The sequence below is a fragment of the Adiantum capillus-veneris genome, chromosome 17 (assembly GCF_014529385.1).
Source record: "Adiantum capillus-veneris isolate H3 chromosome 17, ASM1452938v2, whole genome shotgun sequence".
NCBI lineage: Eukaryota > Viridiplantae > Streptophyta > Polypodiopsida > Polypodiales > Pteridaceae > Adiantum > Adiantum capillus-veneris.
The window spans coordinates 85,171,152-85,187,561 of record NC_140947.1 but is presented as its reverse complement, the minus strand read 5'-3'; the positions used below and the strand labels follow the sequence as shown (position 1 = coordinate 85,187,561).

The following is a 16,410-nucleotide window of genomic DNA, read 5'->3' as shown; positions in this document are numbered from 1 at the left end:
AACAAAGCTGTGGCTTTTTGACACTCTAGTGGCTTCAGCTATGCTCTATGGGGTTCAGATTTGGGGGCCCTCAATGGACCACCAGGGCAGATCTAGTAGCATTGATGGATGGAGATGTATGGAGAGGCCTCTAGTCTCTATGATCTCTCGGATGATTCGGGCTAAGGCCTCAGTGCCACATGAGATTATTCAAGCTGAGCTAGCTGCCCCCCCTCTCATAGTTGAGACCCTTACTAGATCAATTTCCTTCATGCATAATTTATGGGACCTCCCCAGAGACAGATATACTCGGCTAGCCCTTGAGTCATCCCGATAGCTCTACCTACAGGGGACACAGCATGTTGGTATGGGCAGATGACATCATGGTTTCAGCCACATGGCTTCAACATGGATAGACTGCCTCCATTCCAGTACTCCTTGGATGCACCTTCCCTTTCTCTCACACGGACAGAGACCACTAGACTTATACGCCAGGATTTGATTCAACTAGATACCAGAAGCACATGGATACAGCCAGTACAAGAGTTGGGCACGAAGATGGCTTTCTATAGAGAGAATCTCCTCCAACTAACAATATTTATCCTATATGCTATTGGTCAGATGCGCACATCATCACATCAGCTAGAGATTGAGATTGGTAGATTTAGGAGAGTACCAGCATAAGCCAGGATATGCCATATAGAGCCAGACACAGAGTTACATCACATTTGTCATTGTCCAGTATACTATGAGATTCTAGGCCGCTTTCACTGTCTATTCACAAAGGGCTTTGGACCGTTTGCTATAGTCATGAGATATCAGGATCAGAGATGCCTCGGGTTGTTTTTGCTAGAGCTGCGCAGACACAAGGAGAGTCCCTTGAGGAGACCAGGCAATGGAAGACATTCACAGAGGGAGATCACTAACTTCTTTAGAGCAGGGACTCAGCAACCAAATGAGCATGCTTCACAGTAGACTTCAAAGCCCACTTCTATTGGAGGTATATTAGTGGACAGAACCACTGAGCTCGAGAGAGCTAGATGCCCACATCTACGAGGGCGACCACGACATCCACGAAGGCTCCATTAGCGAATCAGGACTATTCTAGCACGACATGGGAGACGCCCAGTACGACTATTCACAAAGGTGGACATTGACGAAGCTCTTCAGTGATCGATGCAATACTTTCTCGGACAACGCCTGATGCTGGGCATCCTCGGGCATGGATGATGATGATGATGATGATGATGATGATTTCACTCTAACGATTTTAGCCTTTCAGATTACTCTTTCACTTTACTTCATTTTATTTTTGTACCCAGACATTGGATTAGATTCAGAAGGATTGTATCAGTTTGGTCTCATAGCTCATCTTGGCCTTTTGAAGACGTTTAGTATAACATTTCACATCATCTCTCTCTCTCTCTCTCTCTCTCTCTCTCTCTCTCTCTCTCTCTCTCTCTCTCTCTCTCTCTCTCTCTCTCTCTCTCTCTCTTTTTTTTTTTTGAAAAAGTCAGGGCTATATATTACTGAGTACAATATAATCCCCAGCGGATGCCAAAATAGCCTATCACGTGGGGTGTACAAGCTGAATGTAAGGAGGAGAGCCACTATAGTGACAACTCGACTAGAACAATCTCATGGTGGTCGGTGTGACGAGTGGAGGAGAAACCACCGAGGAGGGGCATAATGCCACGTAATCTGGCCACCTGTAAGTGTGAAGAAGAGTGGGGATCGTGCCCAACGCCGAAGGAAGGCAAATCGGCGAGCCTCGGCTGCTCGAGATGTACTTGAGGAAGAATCCCACTGCCAAATCAGGGTGTGAATGATGTCCAGCCAAATGGCAGTGAGGGTATCCTGAAGGAGCTGTGGAGCCGCACTTAGAATGTGGAGACAACGAGCTCTCCAAACATTCCATAGTGTAATTCTAGTGATGACTGAAAAAACTTCATCACATGTCTGAGAATCCCCCTGCCAAGCAATCTGTGGTAGCATAGCCATACTTCAAAGTCCCTCGCCGATAACCAACCGAGGTAAGCATAAAGGCTGGATCTGTGTCTGAGCCCTCGTAGAAAAGATGGGGGCCGGGCATCGGCATCAACCATGAGACAGATCCCCAAGTAAGAAATCCATGTTGAACACCTGCTCTGCTAAGTAGAAAGCAAACTGCAAGCCACACTACATGGGAAGCTGAGCATGACCAAAGACAGTGTGCAGGTGACTCAAGTAGTCGCAAAGGACAGCGAGTACATAACGGATCATGACCCATAGTAGCTAGCCAAGTCCCAACTGGAAGTCCCGCATGTGCAATCATCCACATGAAAAAAGAAATACGACGAGCCGCATGTAAATCCCAGATAGCGGACCAAAACTGCTGCAGATAGGCATGGGAGAGGCCTGAATGTAACCAGAAACGCATACGAGTGGGCTGCTCTGGCTGCTGTCTCATCAATGCTAACCGTCCAATCCTGACAGTGTACTCAAAGAAGGATACAGGAGCATCGGTGGGGTCAGAGTGAGGCCAATGCCACTCTCCTGGGTCCCAATAAAGCTGAGATAGGGCACGACCCTCCCACACCCAAAGCCTCCAAAGTGCAGCATCAGCGGAAGCGAAACGGGGGTCAACACAACGACGCTTCCCGCGGGAGCCAACTACTCTAATGGCCTCCCATCGAGCTCCGGGAAGGACAAGGTGCGGAGAGGTGGCATCATATGTCAATCTAGCATGAATCCCCTGAGACTGGTCAGTATCAACTGTGAATAGCATGGTGTCTAAACGTACTAATAAGAGAGTGCTCTGAGCAAAGAGGCCTTCCCAGCCACAATGGGGAGGCATCTAAACCGTGCCTCTCATGACTGCATCCCACTGTGAAGGAACGGCGGAATCAATCTCAAGCAGTCTGTCTGTCACCCCGCGACCAATGTCATAATGTTCTGCCACAAAATCAGCATCCAGCATACGTGTCTCATGAAACAACCGCATAGAGGCAACAGGGCCAGTGTCCCAAGCAGCCCAATCAATGTGAGTCCTCTCTCCAAGCTGACGGGGTGGATCAACCGAAGAATCAAGAACTGCAGCATTCCAAATGAGAGGCTGGCGCTCAATCTCCTCACGACACGAGGGAGGTGAGCGTATGATAGCCCGGCGCATGGAAACCCAAATCTGAAGGAGCGATCGGATGAAGGGTGAGAGGGAGGCGGTGGACAAGGGGGCATCAGTAAAGAGAAAACGATACCCTGTCTGCCAAGTATGACCATCTCTAGTGCCGAGTCGTGGAGTCACTGCGCAAAGAGCGGTCTGAAGAAGCATCTTCCAAGGTTCTTGTCCGGGAAAAAGACCCCCAACAATAAGCTTGGTAAGAAGGGCGCAGCTCTGTAACTCTGGATCAATAATGCCAAGGCCTCCCTCTGACCTAGGACGAATAATCGTGGACCAGCGAACTCGAGCACGGGTATCAGTAGTCCCATTTGTGCCACTCCATAAAAAGTTCCGCACTAAGCGGCGGAGCGGAGCTATCACACCAGAATGTAACATCCAACAAGAAGCCGTATACCATACTGTAGCCAGAATGACATGGTTGGCGACCAATGCACGGCCAGCCAACGACAGATGACGTGAAGACCAATGGCATAGCTTCCTGCGAATAGACTGTAGTACGGGTGCAAACTGCTGCTGTGAGGTAACATCGAATCCAACCTCAAAGCCCAGATATCTGCACGTCTGACCCGGTCGCAGCCATGAGAAACCCATCAGCTACCCCCCAAGTAGGTATGTCATCACTGCCAACCAGTAACCCATAGGATTTATGCCAGTTAATGCGTGCGCCACTGGCAATGCAAAAAACCTCTAGGGTCTCCCACATGGCATCAAGAGCAGCTAGCAAATAGCGTAACATGAGCATAGTGTCATCAGCAAACTCCTGATCGATAAGGTCTGGAGCTGTAGGTACTAGCATGGTCAAGCCACAAAATGCATGACTCTGAGCACGAAGAAAGTCAGACATAGTCTCTCCTACAGATATTTCCTATATCGGGAGGCTTCACCATGTTTTCCATACCGACATGTTAGGATTTGGATCGTGCTAGCTATGGTGGATGAAAGAGAAACATGGTGCAAGTGTATGAGTGTGTGTAAGCAAGCTTATCACTCAAGTGAATTACGTTCCAAGATAGATTAGCTTGGACTCATAAACACAATCTTGAGTATTGACTTAGCTTAGCACAAGCTCACCATAGACAAGCATGTAGTGCAAAATGAGTTGTTGTTTATTGATTCAAGAAATGAGCTTTAAGTAGCTCTACAGCTTTGCTCCATAGTGTGTGGGATAAATCCACTCTCCTCTCCTTGACTCACACCTTAGGACAAAGCTCACACTTTACAATCCTCCCCTTAAGGTTTGGACTAAGACAAGATACTGAAGATGCATGATCCACACAGGCTAACAAAATCCACACAGGATGGTGATATCCACACAGGAAAATAAAGTCCACAAAGGATGGTGACTGATATCCACACAGGATTGTAAAATCCACACAAGAACAATCCACAAAGGATGGTGATGTCCACACAGGATGATAGGCTAGTATCCACACAGGAAAAAGTCCTCCCCTACAAGTAGAGAGTCTGCATCTTCAAAATGGGTCTTCCCAAACGCTACCTTCGTCTTCGTCCTTTTTGTCTTCTACTATGTGAGCTGATCCTCTGTCAGGTCTCTTGCCTTCGTTGCTTCTGCTGTTGCTTCTACTGCTTCATGGTCTGACTTCGTATCCTCCCCTCGAATGAGTACTTCTGTCCCCTTTTGTGTGGTACAATCAGGCTTTATTCCATGCGTCATAATGACATGCAACAATATGCGAAAATATCCTATGAAAAGGTTTATGCAAAAAGTAATGCTCTCTTCCATCTTGGTTATACTCCGAGAGCCCAAGCATGCGAAATTTCTCATACAATTTGTCACAAATTCTTCACACATGGAGAGATTTTAGCGATTTGGAGACTCTCCAATGCCAATTTCTATCGCATTACAAAAGCACATAATGTCATCCATGTAGACAAATACAATTACATACATTGCAAGAAGTTGTTGTGCTTGGCTGCAAGATTCCAGTTTTAATGTCTTCTTAATAAAATGTGAAGTACCTCTTCACTCGAGGTGAAGTCACCCTTCACAACCTTGAGTTCTTCTTTGATGGCTAAAATGAACCTTCGAAGTTGTCTTTGGATGTCTTTGAAGCTTTCTTTTAAAAGCTTTGTATGCTCGAAGAGGCCGCCTTTGAATGCCGGTGTAAAAGCTTTCCGAAGCTTTGCTGCAGCTTTGGTGTACTTGCCTTGGAGCTCTTGAGTCAACTCGGGAAGGGGGGCTTTGGGCCTCTTGGAGTGCTCGGCAGTAGGCTGTGGGAAAGGGGGCTTAGAAAGCCCTAGGAGTTTTGCTTGAGGCAGCACGTTCGTGGGACTGCCCCCTTGAGGGAGAAGGTCTTTCGGGGCTCTTGAGGCCGGGAGCAGTGCGGGACCCGGTGCTTAGAACCAGTGGACAAGCAGGCGCTTAAGGCAGCCCGTGGGAAGGGGGGCCCCGTAGGGGCGGACCCGAAATTGCAATTAAAGTCAGTTGAGCGCACGAGGGATTGGGCGCGGCCGGACGGCGAGGCAGGCGCGAGGTCGGTCGCCAACTACTGAGAAGAGCCGCCAAACGGGGTGCGCGCGGTCGATTGCGGCCAGCCGGGGTCCGTTCGGACCCGAAGGGAGGTTGCAATGTGCTTGAGCGCCTGGTTGGAGTCTGCCTTGGGCGCCTTGGTGTGTGTGGCCGGCCCCTTGTGGGTTTGACTTCGCCAAAAAGTAGGCCGTTCCCCCACGTGGGCTTACAAGGAGGGTGGGAAAAAGTTGATGAGCATTGAATGCCCTCTTAGGCACACACACACACACACATTGCCCCTGTGGATTTGTTTTGCAGAAAATTCCAGAGATTTGAGGGTGTGTATGAGACCAAAATCAAGGAAGCTTTAGGATAGGCAAATCAAATGCGATTTTGGCATGGGTGGACTTGACGGAAAGCTTGCGAGGAGAGCTTCGAGATGGGGTGAACAATGCAAAAGGAAAACGAGTTTAATGAATTTAATTGAAGAGGCAAATGATGCAAAAATTGACGCAAAAAATGCAATCTAAAATACAATCCAAATGATGCTAATCCTCTCTCTAATCAAGTCTACCTAGCCATGGAGGGTAGTGGCCTCTTGGGTGTGCCAAGGACATGCCCACACATAGCTAGATTAGTGCTTAATTAGTGAGATATGCAACTTAACTATGAAACTGTTAATGGGCCGTGACAACAATTATGCAATGCTAATCGATCTAATGGAGATGCTAATGATTAACACTCACTAATGCATAATGACAATCCTAGCTAGCACACCATAGCTCTGATACCAAATGTTAGGATTTGGATCGTGCTAGCTATGGTGGATGAAAGAGAAACATGGTGCAAGTGTATGAGTGTGTGTAAGCAAGCTTATCACTCAAGTGAATTAGGTTCAAAGATAGATTAGCTTGGACTCATAAACACAATCTTGAGTATTGACTTAGCTTAGCACAAGCTCACCATAGACAAGCATGTAGTGCAAAATGAGTTGTTGTTTATTGATTCAAGAAATGAGCTTTAAGTAGCTCTACAACCTTGCTCCACAGTATGTGGGATAAATCCACTCTCCTCTCCTTGACTCACACCTCAGGACAAAGCTCACACTTTACACGACATGGGGCTAGCACAGTGGATTATGTTATGGCCCAGCCAAGCCATGTCTCGTTCCATCCTTTCAGGATTTCATAGTGGGCACTAGGCCAGTTGGAGTAGCAGTTGATAATGCTATCTTTTCTTTCACTCTCACGTTCCAATTGTTGGGTTAAAGGCCTAAATAACCCCTTTTTGTACATTTTTATACTTTGTCCAGGTTCATATTGAACCTAGACACATTTTTTAAAGGTCACTTATAATAAAAGTGGGAAAACCCAAAACTCACTCACTTATTCCCCTGCAACATAGCGTGCCCTCTCTCTCTCCCCCTATCGTTCTGCTAGCGCTTCCTCTCCTGCTGGCTTTCGCCACTTCTCTCTGCACACACTCTGCACTTCTTCGCGTCCTCTTTCACTTGCACACACTGCCGCGCGCTCATCACCAATTCAGCACAGCTCCACTAGGAGAGGTCACCGCACATGGTATACCTTCATGAGGGAGACGGATGCCATGTACACGGATGAGATATACAGACAGCTATACACTCGAGAACCAGGACGGCCACTAGATGAGCTCACTCAGATACTGACAGAGACGCTCCATGATTCAGAATCAGAGGCATATCCCCACAGTCAGCCTACACGGAGACGATCTCGGAACATGCCCCAGAACAGCTGGAATGATGAGGAGTGTAGAGAGACGAGGATCAAATTGCAAAGGGAGGTGATCATGGGTATTACCACACATAGACAATCACGGATTGTCTTTCCTCGGCTAGTGCCACGAAAGAAGAGGGCTTATATATCTCAGCTAGAGCAAGATCTATATAAGCTATTTATGAGTCAGGACTTAGGCGAGGCATGGAGACTATTCCATGAGCATTCACCACCACCAGCCATCACCTCCACAGAGACATTGGGGGAATATGCCACATCTCTCTACACAGCATCAAGGCAGCCACCTTTGCCGGACCCACTGCAGACCTGTACTTTCTTTACTGCTGAGAGGGTAAGGGAAGCCATTGACACGTTGAAGACTAGGAGAGCAGATGATCATGAAGGTCTGGTAGCAGAGCACTTCATCCATGCTAGAGATATGCTTACACAGCTTCTTGCTATGACGTTTAATCGAACCATGTGAGAGGGTTTTCCTAAGACTTGGAGTATGTCCACGATTGTGCCTATTTTCAAGTCAGGAGATCCCATGATAGAAAATTATCGCACCATCATGGTTGGTCACACGTTGGCTAGGCTATATGCATCTATTCTTGAGAAGGAGCTGAGTAAATGGGAAGACAAAAAGGGCACACGAGCATCAGGGCAGGCAGGATTAAGGAGAGGTTTCTCACCCTTGACCAGATTCTGACACTTAGAGCTATCATTGAGGAGGGTAGACACCATGGTAGAGGATCTACTATAGCTTTGTGGATTTCCGCAAAGCTTTTGACACAATGCCGAGAGCCAGACTTATTCCAGACTACAAGACATTGGTGTGCCCACAGATATGATTTGGGGGATCTTGGCTTTATACAGGACAGTGGTAGGGTGGGTACACATTACTGAGGGTATGTCTGACATGGTCCACTCCACTATTGGGGTGAAGCAGGGATGCCCCCTGTCTCTGACTCTATTTGCGATGTATGTGAATGAGTTTTCAGACTATGTACAGAGAGAGGGAGACAGAGGTGCTCAGCTAGCAGGGACATAAATCCTGATGTTGCTATACGCTCATGAAATTGTGTTTTGATTTCCGACTTCCCGAAGGAGATGCAACCTCATTTAAATGCTTTGCACACATTTGCTCATCATAGTGGATTGTCTGCCAACCTTCGGGAAACCAAGGTTGTGGTGTTCAACACCACATCACAGTGGGTCAGGAGGTCAGCACCCACATTTACGTAAGGCCAAGAGACAGTGGAGTACACAGATGCATACACCTATCTTGGGGTAGTCTTCAGTGGACCAGTGTTTTCATTGAGGAGAGCAACAGAGACCAAACTGACGAGAGCCTACGCAGCCTTGGGAGGATTAGAGAGGATGTGTTCGCAAATTCAGTTTCAAGAACCGCGAACAAAGCTCTGGATTTTTGACACTCTAGTGACTTCATCTATGCTTTACGGAGTTCAGATATGGGGACCCTCAGTAGACCACCATGGCAGATCTGGCAGCACGGATGGATAGAGATGTATGGAGAGGCCTCTGGTCTCTATGATTTCTCGGATGATTCGGGCTAAGGCCTCAGTGCCACATGAGATTATCCGAGCCGAACTAGCCAGCCCACCCCTCGTGGTCGAGGCATTGATTAGATCAGTATCCTTTATACACAGTGTATAAGACCTCACTAGAGACAAATACGCTCGGCTAGCCTTGGAGTCATCCCGACAAGCTAGCATTGCAAGGTGACACATCATGTTGGTATGGGGCCTGGGCACATGACATCATGGTTTCAGTCACATGGCTTCAACATGGATAGATTGCCTCCATTTCAGTACTCCTTGGATGCACCTCCCTATCTCTCACACGGACAGAGATCACCAGACTCATACATCAGGATCTGATTCAGCTAGATAGTAGGAGCACATGGATACAGCCGGCACAGGAGTTGGACACGAAGATGCCAGTCTATAGAGAGCATCTTCTCCAACTCACGGAGGACGGTTTTGTGACTAGGCCTGCATACATGGATACGCACCTATCTCATGGGATACGGTGTGCTATTGGGCAGATAAGCACATCCTCACATCAGCTTCAGATTGAGACTGGCCGATTTCGTGGGGTACCAGCAGAGACTAGGATATGTCAGCTATGTCACCTAGAGCCAGAGACAGAGCTGCACTACACATGTCACTGCCCGGTGTACAATGAGATACAAGGCCGCTTCCATTGTCTGTTGAGAGAGGGTTTTGGACCATTTTCTAGAGTCGTGAGATACGAGGATTAGAGATGTCTTGGACTGTTTCTACTAGAGTTGCGCAAACATAGAGAGAGCTTGTTGAGGACATCACGGGAGAGACAGTCTCAGCGACAGATCACAGGCTTCTTTACACCAGCCAGGGGAGGAGGAGGAGCAAATCTCAGATCCCACCCACACCGGGGGTACACTGATTGGTTGAGCCATTGAGAAAGGTAGATCCACGTGCCGACGACCACGAGGGGCCTCACATCATCAACGGAGACGGCAGCAGAGGATCCAGATCATCCTCGCTCGACATGCGAGACGACGAGTCCAAGTATTGACCATGGAGATATTGATGAGATTCAGCAACAACCGATGAGGGATCTCAACTGAGCTTGACCCGCCTACCACTAATGATTGGTATCTCATTTGTATCACTAGTGATTTGTATCCATCTTTGTATTAGTATTGTATCACCTAACCCATTATATCGGCCATCACCCCATCACACACCCCCCCCCCCCCGCCTAATTTCGTTTCAGTTTCAGTTTTTCAGTTCTTTGTACTTTCTGTACTCGGGCATTGTATCAGATTCAACAATTGTAACTTTTTGGTCTCATAGGTCACTTTGGCCTCTTGAAGACATTAATATAGCATTTCATCTCTCTCTCTCTCTCTCTCTCTCTCTCTCTCTCTCTCTCTCTCTCTCTCTCTCTCTCTCTCTCTCTCTCTCTCTCTCTCTCTCTCTCTCTCTCCGTGTGTGTGTGTGAGAGCCGCTCAGCCCACCCCTCGCGCTTAGCTCCCTCAGCCCCTCACAGCTCACCACCCCCCCGCCGCCCCCCAAAGCATATATTCTAGGTGGTGGTATAATAAGAATCATGGTACTTACCTTCCCTTGCAAGCTAACTTAGATTCATGTGATTTAAACAGTTGTTCATTTTCTTAATAGTCATTGTCCCTATTATTAGTGGTTCATTAAATTTCACCCGTTTCTACACTGAAAACCCCATAAGTTGCAAGAAAGAAGAAAGGTAATATCAACAAACCTGGAATCTCTTGGAGGACATAAAACATCAATTTCATCAATAAATATTACAACTGGCATTCCTGTTGACGCCTTTGCTGAAGCTTCTGCAAAAGCTTCACGTAACAATCTCTCACTTTCCCCAGCATAAGCTCTATGAACTGAACCTGCACTGGATATGCAGGTGCAGAATTAGTACTATCATTATGGCACCTCTCTCACCAGGTCTAAGGAACAAACAGCTTATGTGCTAGTTAGTGACATGGTTACTAAGTTAAAAAACAAGAGTCAACAAACATAGGTGAATTGGCCTAGACACAAGAAAAGCACCAAAGACTAAACTGCCTAATCATTACAAACAACTATTTGTTTTGTTTTGTTTTAGGAATCGGGGATGGGTACCCTTTGTCGTCTTCCCAAGACAAAACAGAGAAGATATATCCAAATTAAATACGAGGGAAAGAGACGACAAAGCCTTCATTGCACCCATGCTTTTGTCACTAGTTTCCCCTAGACTATGTGAGAACTCGTCTCCCCAAGAGGCCAGGCTTATCTACCCTCTTAGAGCAAAGCTCTTGTTGCTAAATGGACTATTTTCTTATTTTTTGAATAATTTCTATTTAATGAAATTACGATATTTAATGTGCACACTTCAACTGTTAAAGTTAGGAACTCCAGATCTATTGGAATTGATAAAAGCCATCAGGAACGGACATCTCTCATGTGTCATATGGTGGGTGACAGTAAGCATCGCGAAGGAGATGTTCTCTAACTTCGGTGGGAGGGACCAAGGAATGAATATTCCCAATCCCTCACAAGATAGGTCACTGGAGCATCAGATAGGGAATATTCCATTGGTCTCAAACGAAGTCCGAATTGGAAAAAGCATTACGCGTAAAGATGCAAGCACAAGAAGAAAGATAGGTTCTATGAAGCTTTTGATAAAAAGCTGGATGTTTTGAAGTGCTTTCCGGGAAAGCAGATGCTTTCTTGCAAGGAAATCTATGTTTGCATTGCATCTGTGCATGAGATTGTGTGTAGCATCAATTTTCAGCTAATAGTTTTTGTTGAGTTTTGAACAGGTACACACTTATTTAATAAGTGGCCGGCTACCCACTTCATTGTCAAAGGTGGCAGCGGAAGATGCAATGAAGACAATAACCGGTTCGTCATCCAGCGGGCACCTCGACTCCGATTTAGAACCTGCAATGCCAAACACATGAACAAGGCACACCTGTGGAAAAGAGAGATCACTGAGGTAGAAAGAGACAGGTCATCTAAGAATGAGGAGAAGAAGAAGAAGAAGAAGAAGAGAATTTTAACGTCATACGAAACTATCCCAAGAGACCTTAAAGATCTACCCGACGAGGAGAGTTGAACTCAAGACCTATTACTCAAGAGGGACATGGCATAAAGAGAAAGAGAGAGAGAGAGAGAGAGAGAGAGAGAGAGAGAGAGAGAGAGAGAGAGAGAGAGAGAGATCTGGGAAAGGCTCTCCATGCTGATAACCATCTGCTCATACAAGTGACCAAGGGTGGTCCGGCATAGAACTGACATGCCCAATGGATAGACCCGAGGCACACACAACTACGATTGCTACTGACGCTGCCAACTGCTACTGCACACGAGACCACTAACACACTCTCGTCATGGGCTGCCCTAGCCTCCTGAGAAAGTGAAGCTCTGGCAGCATCTCCTCCTAGCAAGAGAGCTGATCTGGATGGAGAGGGACATGCCTCATGGCAAGGGTGCAATCTAGAGAGCATGGGACATCTCCACTCCTCTGCTTGCACCCCGGATGTGGTGCTCTGCAAGATAATGATCACAACGTCTTTGTCTGGGTGCTTTGAGAAGAAAACCGCAAGGAGTATGCCTTTGCTACCCACCATCACCATTGGTGTGCTGCCTTGTTGCTGGTGACATCGACTACATGGGCTGCCAAAAACGCCAGGCTGGCTGCTCTAAAAACACTAGGCATCTGCCCGAGGGCTGCCCCCTAGGGGCACCCTACACCGTGAAGGCATGTGCACACACCTCCTCCCCATGCGCCCTGCCCTCTCGTATATGCATCCATAAGTGTGGGTCGGGCAGCTGTCCACCAGCCACGACCTCACAAAATAGAGAGAGGGGAAGAGGAAAAATCAGTGGTGGCCATGGAAAAAATATGGCAAGGCTGGAAAAATATTCCCAGCCTACAGGAGCCTAACGGCCATGGAACCAAGCCTGAAACCCAAGCTAAACATGGCTAAACACAACCCGACATGAGAAAACAACCTCACATTGGCCGGGCACAGCCACAAAACAGCCCTCACTCCCTAGCACCTATCCCTGACAGGAATTGGGACCGATTGGACAAGCCAAGAGAGATGCTTGAACTCTTAACACCCCCTCTCATCTCCTTGAAAGGAAGTCGGACCAGGGAGCGGGAGTGAGCAATCTGCAACTGTAAAGAGAGCGTCTCATGGACAAGGATATCTGCTAAAAACCCTGCAGTGGAAAAGTATCCTGCAGTGTACAATCCAACTGCTACCCCCAAAAGACATCCGGGAAGTAAAATGTTGGTATAGTTCAACAACTATTCTACCTTGGACGCTCAGTGGATGACCGAGCAGGAATTAGCAGCTTATCTCGAGATTCGAAGGATATGTACAAGCACTACAATTGAGGAAAACTCTTTAGAAGGCAAAGAGATGTTGCTACATGGACTATTTTCTTATTTTCTCAATAATTTCTATTTAATGAAATTAAGATTTATATGTGTACACTTGGAAATGTAAATCTACTCGAACTGATAAAAGCCATCAGGAACACACATCTATGATGTGTCATATGATGGGTGACATTAAGCATCGTGAAGGAGTTGTTTTGTTCCGTAAGTTCAGTGGGAGAGACCGGGGAATGGATATTCCCGATGCGTCACAGTTTGGACCAGATGCTTTTGAGTTTGAAGGCTTTTCACTTTAATTGCTTTTTAGGCCAAGGGCCTTTAAATATGAGGTTAGGACTCATTCTCTGGCATGCTTCCTAGAAAAGGTGCAGAGTCTCGAGTACCGTCTTGTACTGTGTTGATGCAATATAAAGAAATACCGAAAGGGGCACCAAGGTTTGGGGCCAATACTCTCTGGGGTGGAATTCCGCCACTCCGTGTCGCGTGTCATCTCTCTTTCAGTTCACTTCAGTTATTGAAGTGCTAAAAGTTTGTTCAGTCTGTTCTTTTCTATTGGCACGTGGTGCTCGTCTTGTGACAGGAGAGTGCCAGAGAGGGCCCCCAAAGCTCATATTTAAAGGCTCAAAGCCTCAAAGCATCAAATATGAAAAGCTCACCCCAAAAAAACACTTTCCTAAAATTTCGGGATTTTCCTAAAAATCCGTCGAGAATTGCAGAATGTCCGTACAGGTGCCACGTCATCATATTTTGATGTGCAAAGTCTTCTGAGTGTATTCTGCTTTATTTTTTAAGCCTTTATGTCACTTGGGCCCCATCGGACGGGGTCCCGTAAGTTGGTGGGAACTCTTCTTTAAAAATAGGCCACTCGTCGAGACTTTGTAAGTCTGTAAAACAACTTCTTCTTCTTTTGCTGCTTTTTCTTAGGGTTTTGGCCCCTTGGCCGAGATCTGAAGGTTGGCTCCGTTCTTCAGTGGCTTGACACGTCAGCTGTTTGTGACATCCCCCCTTCTTGAAAGAAAGTAATCGTCCGCGATTACAACATATCTGCAAAACAACTCAAGTTAGCTCAAAAATTTTCGAGGGTCATTCCGAGGGACAATCAGTTTGCTCTTTTTTTGTTAAGGAGTTGGCTTCTCCTTTCGGCTCTTTTGATCAAGGAGTTGGCTTCTCCTTTCGACTCTTTTGATCAAGGAGTTTGCTTCTCCTTTCGTCTAGATCAGAACTCTTAATATTCCAGCATAGTAAAATTAGCCATCACACCCACCCGCACTAATCTTCCATGGGTGTCTTGATGCACTTAAATTACATACCCAAGAAATCTCATCCAATTAGGAATATTCAGTGGTTGGCACGTCACAATGCAACACAAATGCTCACATAAGCATGTTACAAGACACAACAAACAGCGCCGCTGAGCATTCCCCGAGACAAACGGTCTGCGGTATGAAGCTACTCAACGACTACCTCATCACTCCCCCCACAAATAACCTAAAAAGGTCCGGGCCATGAGCTCAGAGGACTGTACAACCAAACGCTCCCCAGACCACAGTCTGCGTCACTTGGAGGTTCAAGCATACAATCAAATGCTTCCCAGGCATCGGCCTGCGTCGTTCAAGGGTTTTCTAGCATACAACGGAACGCTCCCCAGACATCAGCTTGCGTCGTTCCGAGGTTTTCAAACATACAACGAAACACTCCCCAGACATCGGCCTGCGTCGTTCCGAGGTTCAAACAATACCAAAACAATATTTCTCACTTGTCCACCTGAGAGTAAAATCACCAATCAATGAAACCAATATTAAAACCAAAGTCAAACAATTCAAATCGGCACCAAAACAGGTTCAAAACAGATACCATCCATTTCAAACAAATTCCAAACAGGATTTCCAAACAAGTTCAAACAGAACTCAAACTTAAAAAGCAATCTCGACATCGGTCAAGCTCGAAAAGTCGACTGACTTTCCATCCTGAAACCTGCACCAAAAATTAGGTTATTTCTTTCCATAAGGTCATAGCCGACCACAACGTGGTCCATCAGCTCTTGGACAGACAAGGTTCCTTTGGCAGCGATGGTAGTTCGAAGACATAGCAATCACACTGGACCTCCAAGATTATCAGCTCGAGAAGAGACATCTACTGAGAGATGTCGAGAAATTTCAAGATATAATCTGCTAGGGTTTCCATGGCAAGCATTTCAAGATACCCCACTCTACCAGAAGTTGCACTCCGAAAGAAGACATCAGAAACTATATAACTTCGGGCAAAAAAATTCTTGAAAGCTTGCCAAGTCCTTGGAGTGTGCGGCTTGGTGGCTATAGACATCAACATCTGCATGTCACTGCTTTTGAAAAAAATAGTGACTTGAAACAAATGTTGGATCCTTCTCTTGCAAGTGATCTTTTTGGCTTATGTCTTGTAAGACATGAGCGGTGAAGACGGAAGCGCGCCCGATGCGCGATGAAGGGTGGGAGTGGCTAATGTGTCCGGAGACACGACCCGAAGATACTTCAAATAAAATTCCACTAGTCTCTAGTTTGCTCTATCTGCTCTTTTGTAGGACCGGTATGCTTTCAGAAAAGCACACGCCTGATGCTCTGATACCACTATCACAAGACGGGCACCACGTGCCAATAGAAAAGAACAGACTGAACAGACTTTTAGCACCTCAATAACAACTGAACTGAAAGAGAGAGAGAGAGAGAGAGAGAGAGAGAGAGAGAGAGCACACGCGACACGGAGTGGCGGAATTCCACCCCAGAGAGTATTGGCCCCAAACCTTGGCGCCCCTTTTGGTATTTCTGTATATTATTGCTGATTTGCAAAGAACAACAGTTGGAGAGCACCTCCTTTGCAATCTGCGCGTTGTAGAGTGCCAGAGAGGGCCCCCAAAGCTCATATTTAAAGGCCCAAAGCCTAAAAGCATCAAATATAGAAAGCTAACCCTAAAAAAACACTTTCCTAAAATTTCGGGATTTTTCTAAAAATCTACCGCAAATTGCGGAATGTCCGTACAGGTGCCACATCATCATATTTTGATGTGCAAAGTCTTTTGATGTGTTCTGCTTTATTTTTAATGCCTTTATGTCACTTAGGCCCCATCGGACGGGGTCCCGTAAGTT

At 46.6% G+C, this 16,410-nt stretch overlaps 1 protein-coding gene across 4 annotated transcripts in view; it reads right to left on the bottom strand.

The window, feature by feature from the left end:
* Positions 1 to 16,410, bottom strand: part of CDC48B (cell division cycle 48B) — a 78,062-nt gene that overhangs the window by 28,252 nt on the left and 33,400 nt on the right. For 3 of the 4 annotated variants that reach the window (XM_086487124.1, XM_086487125.1, XM_086487127.1), the window contains one exon: positions 10,646 to 10,795. In XM_086487124.1, the coding sequence (XP_086343250.1) occupies positions 10,646 to 10,795 (150 nt within the window). The remainder of the gene's footprint in view (positions 1 to 10,645; positions 10,796 to 16,410) is intronic. The other variant, XM_086487128.1, reaches the window with a different exon arrangement.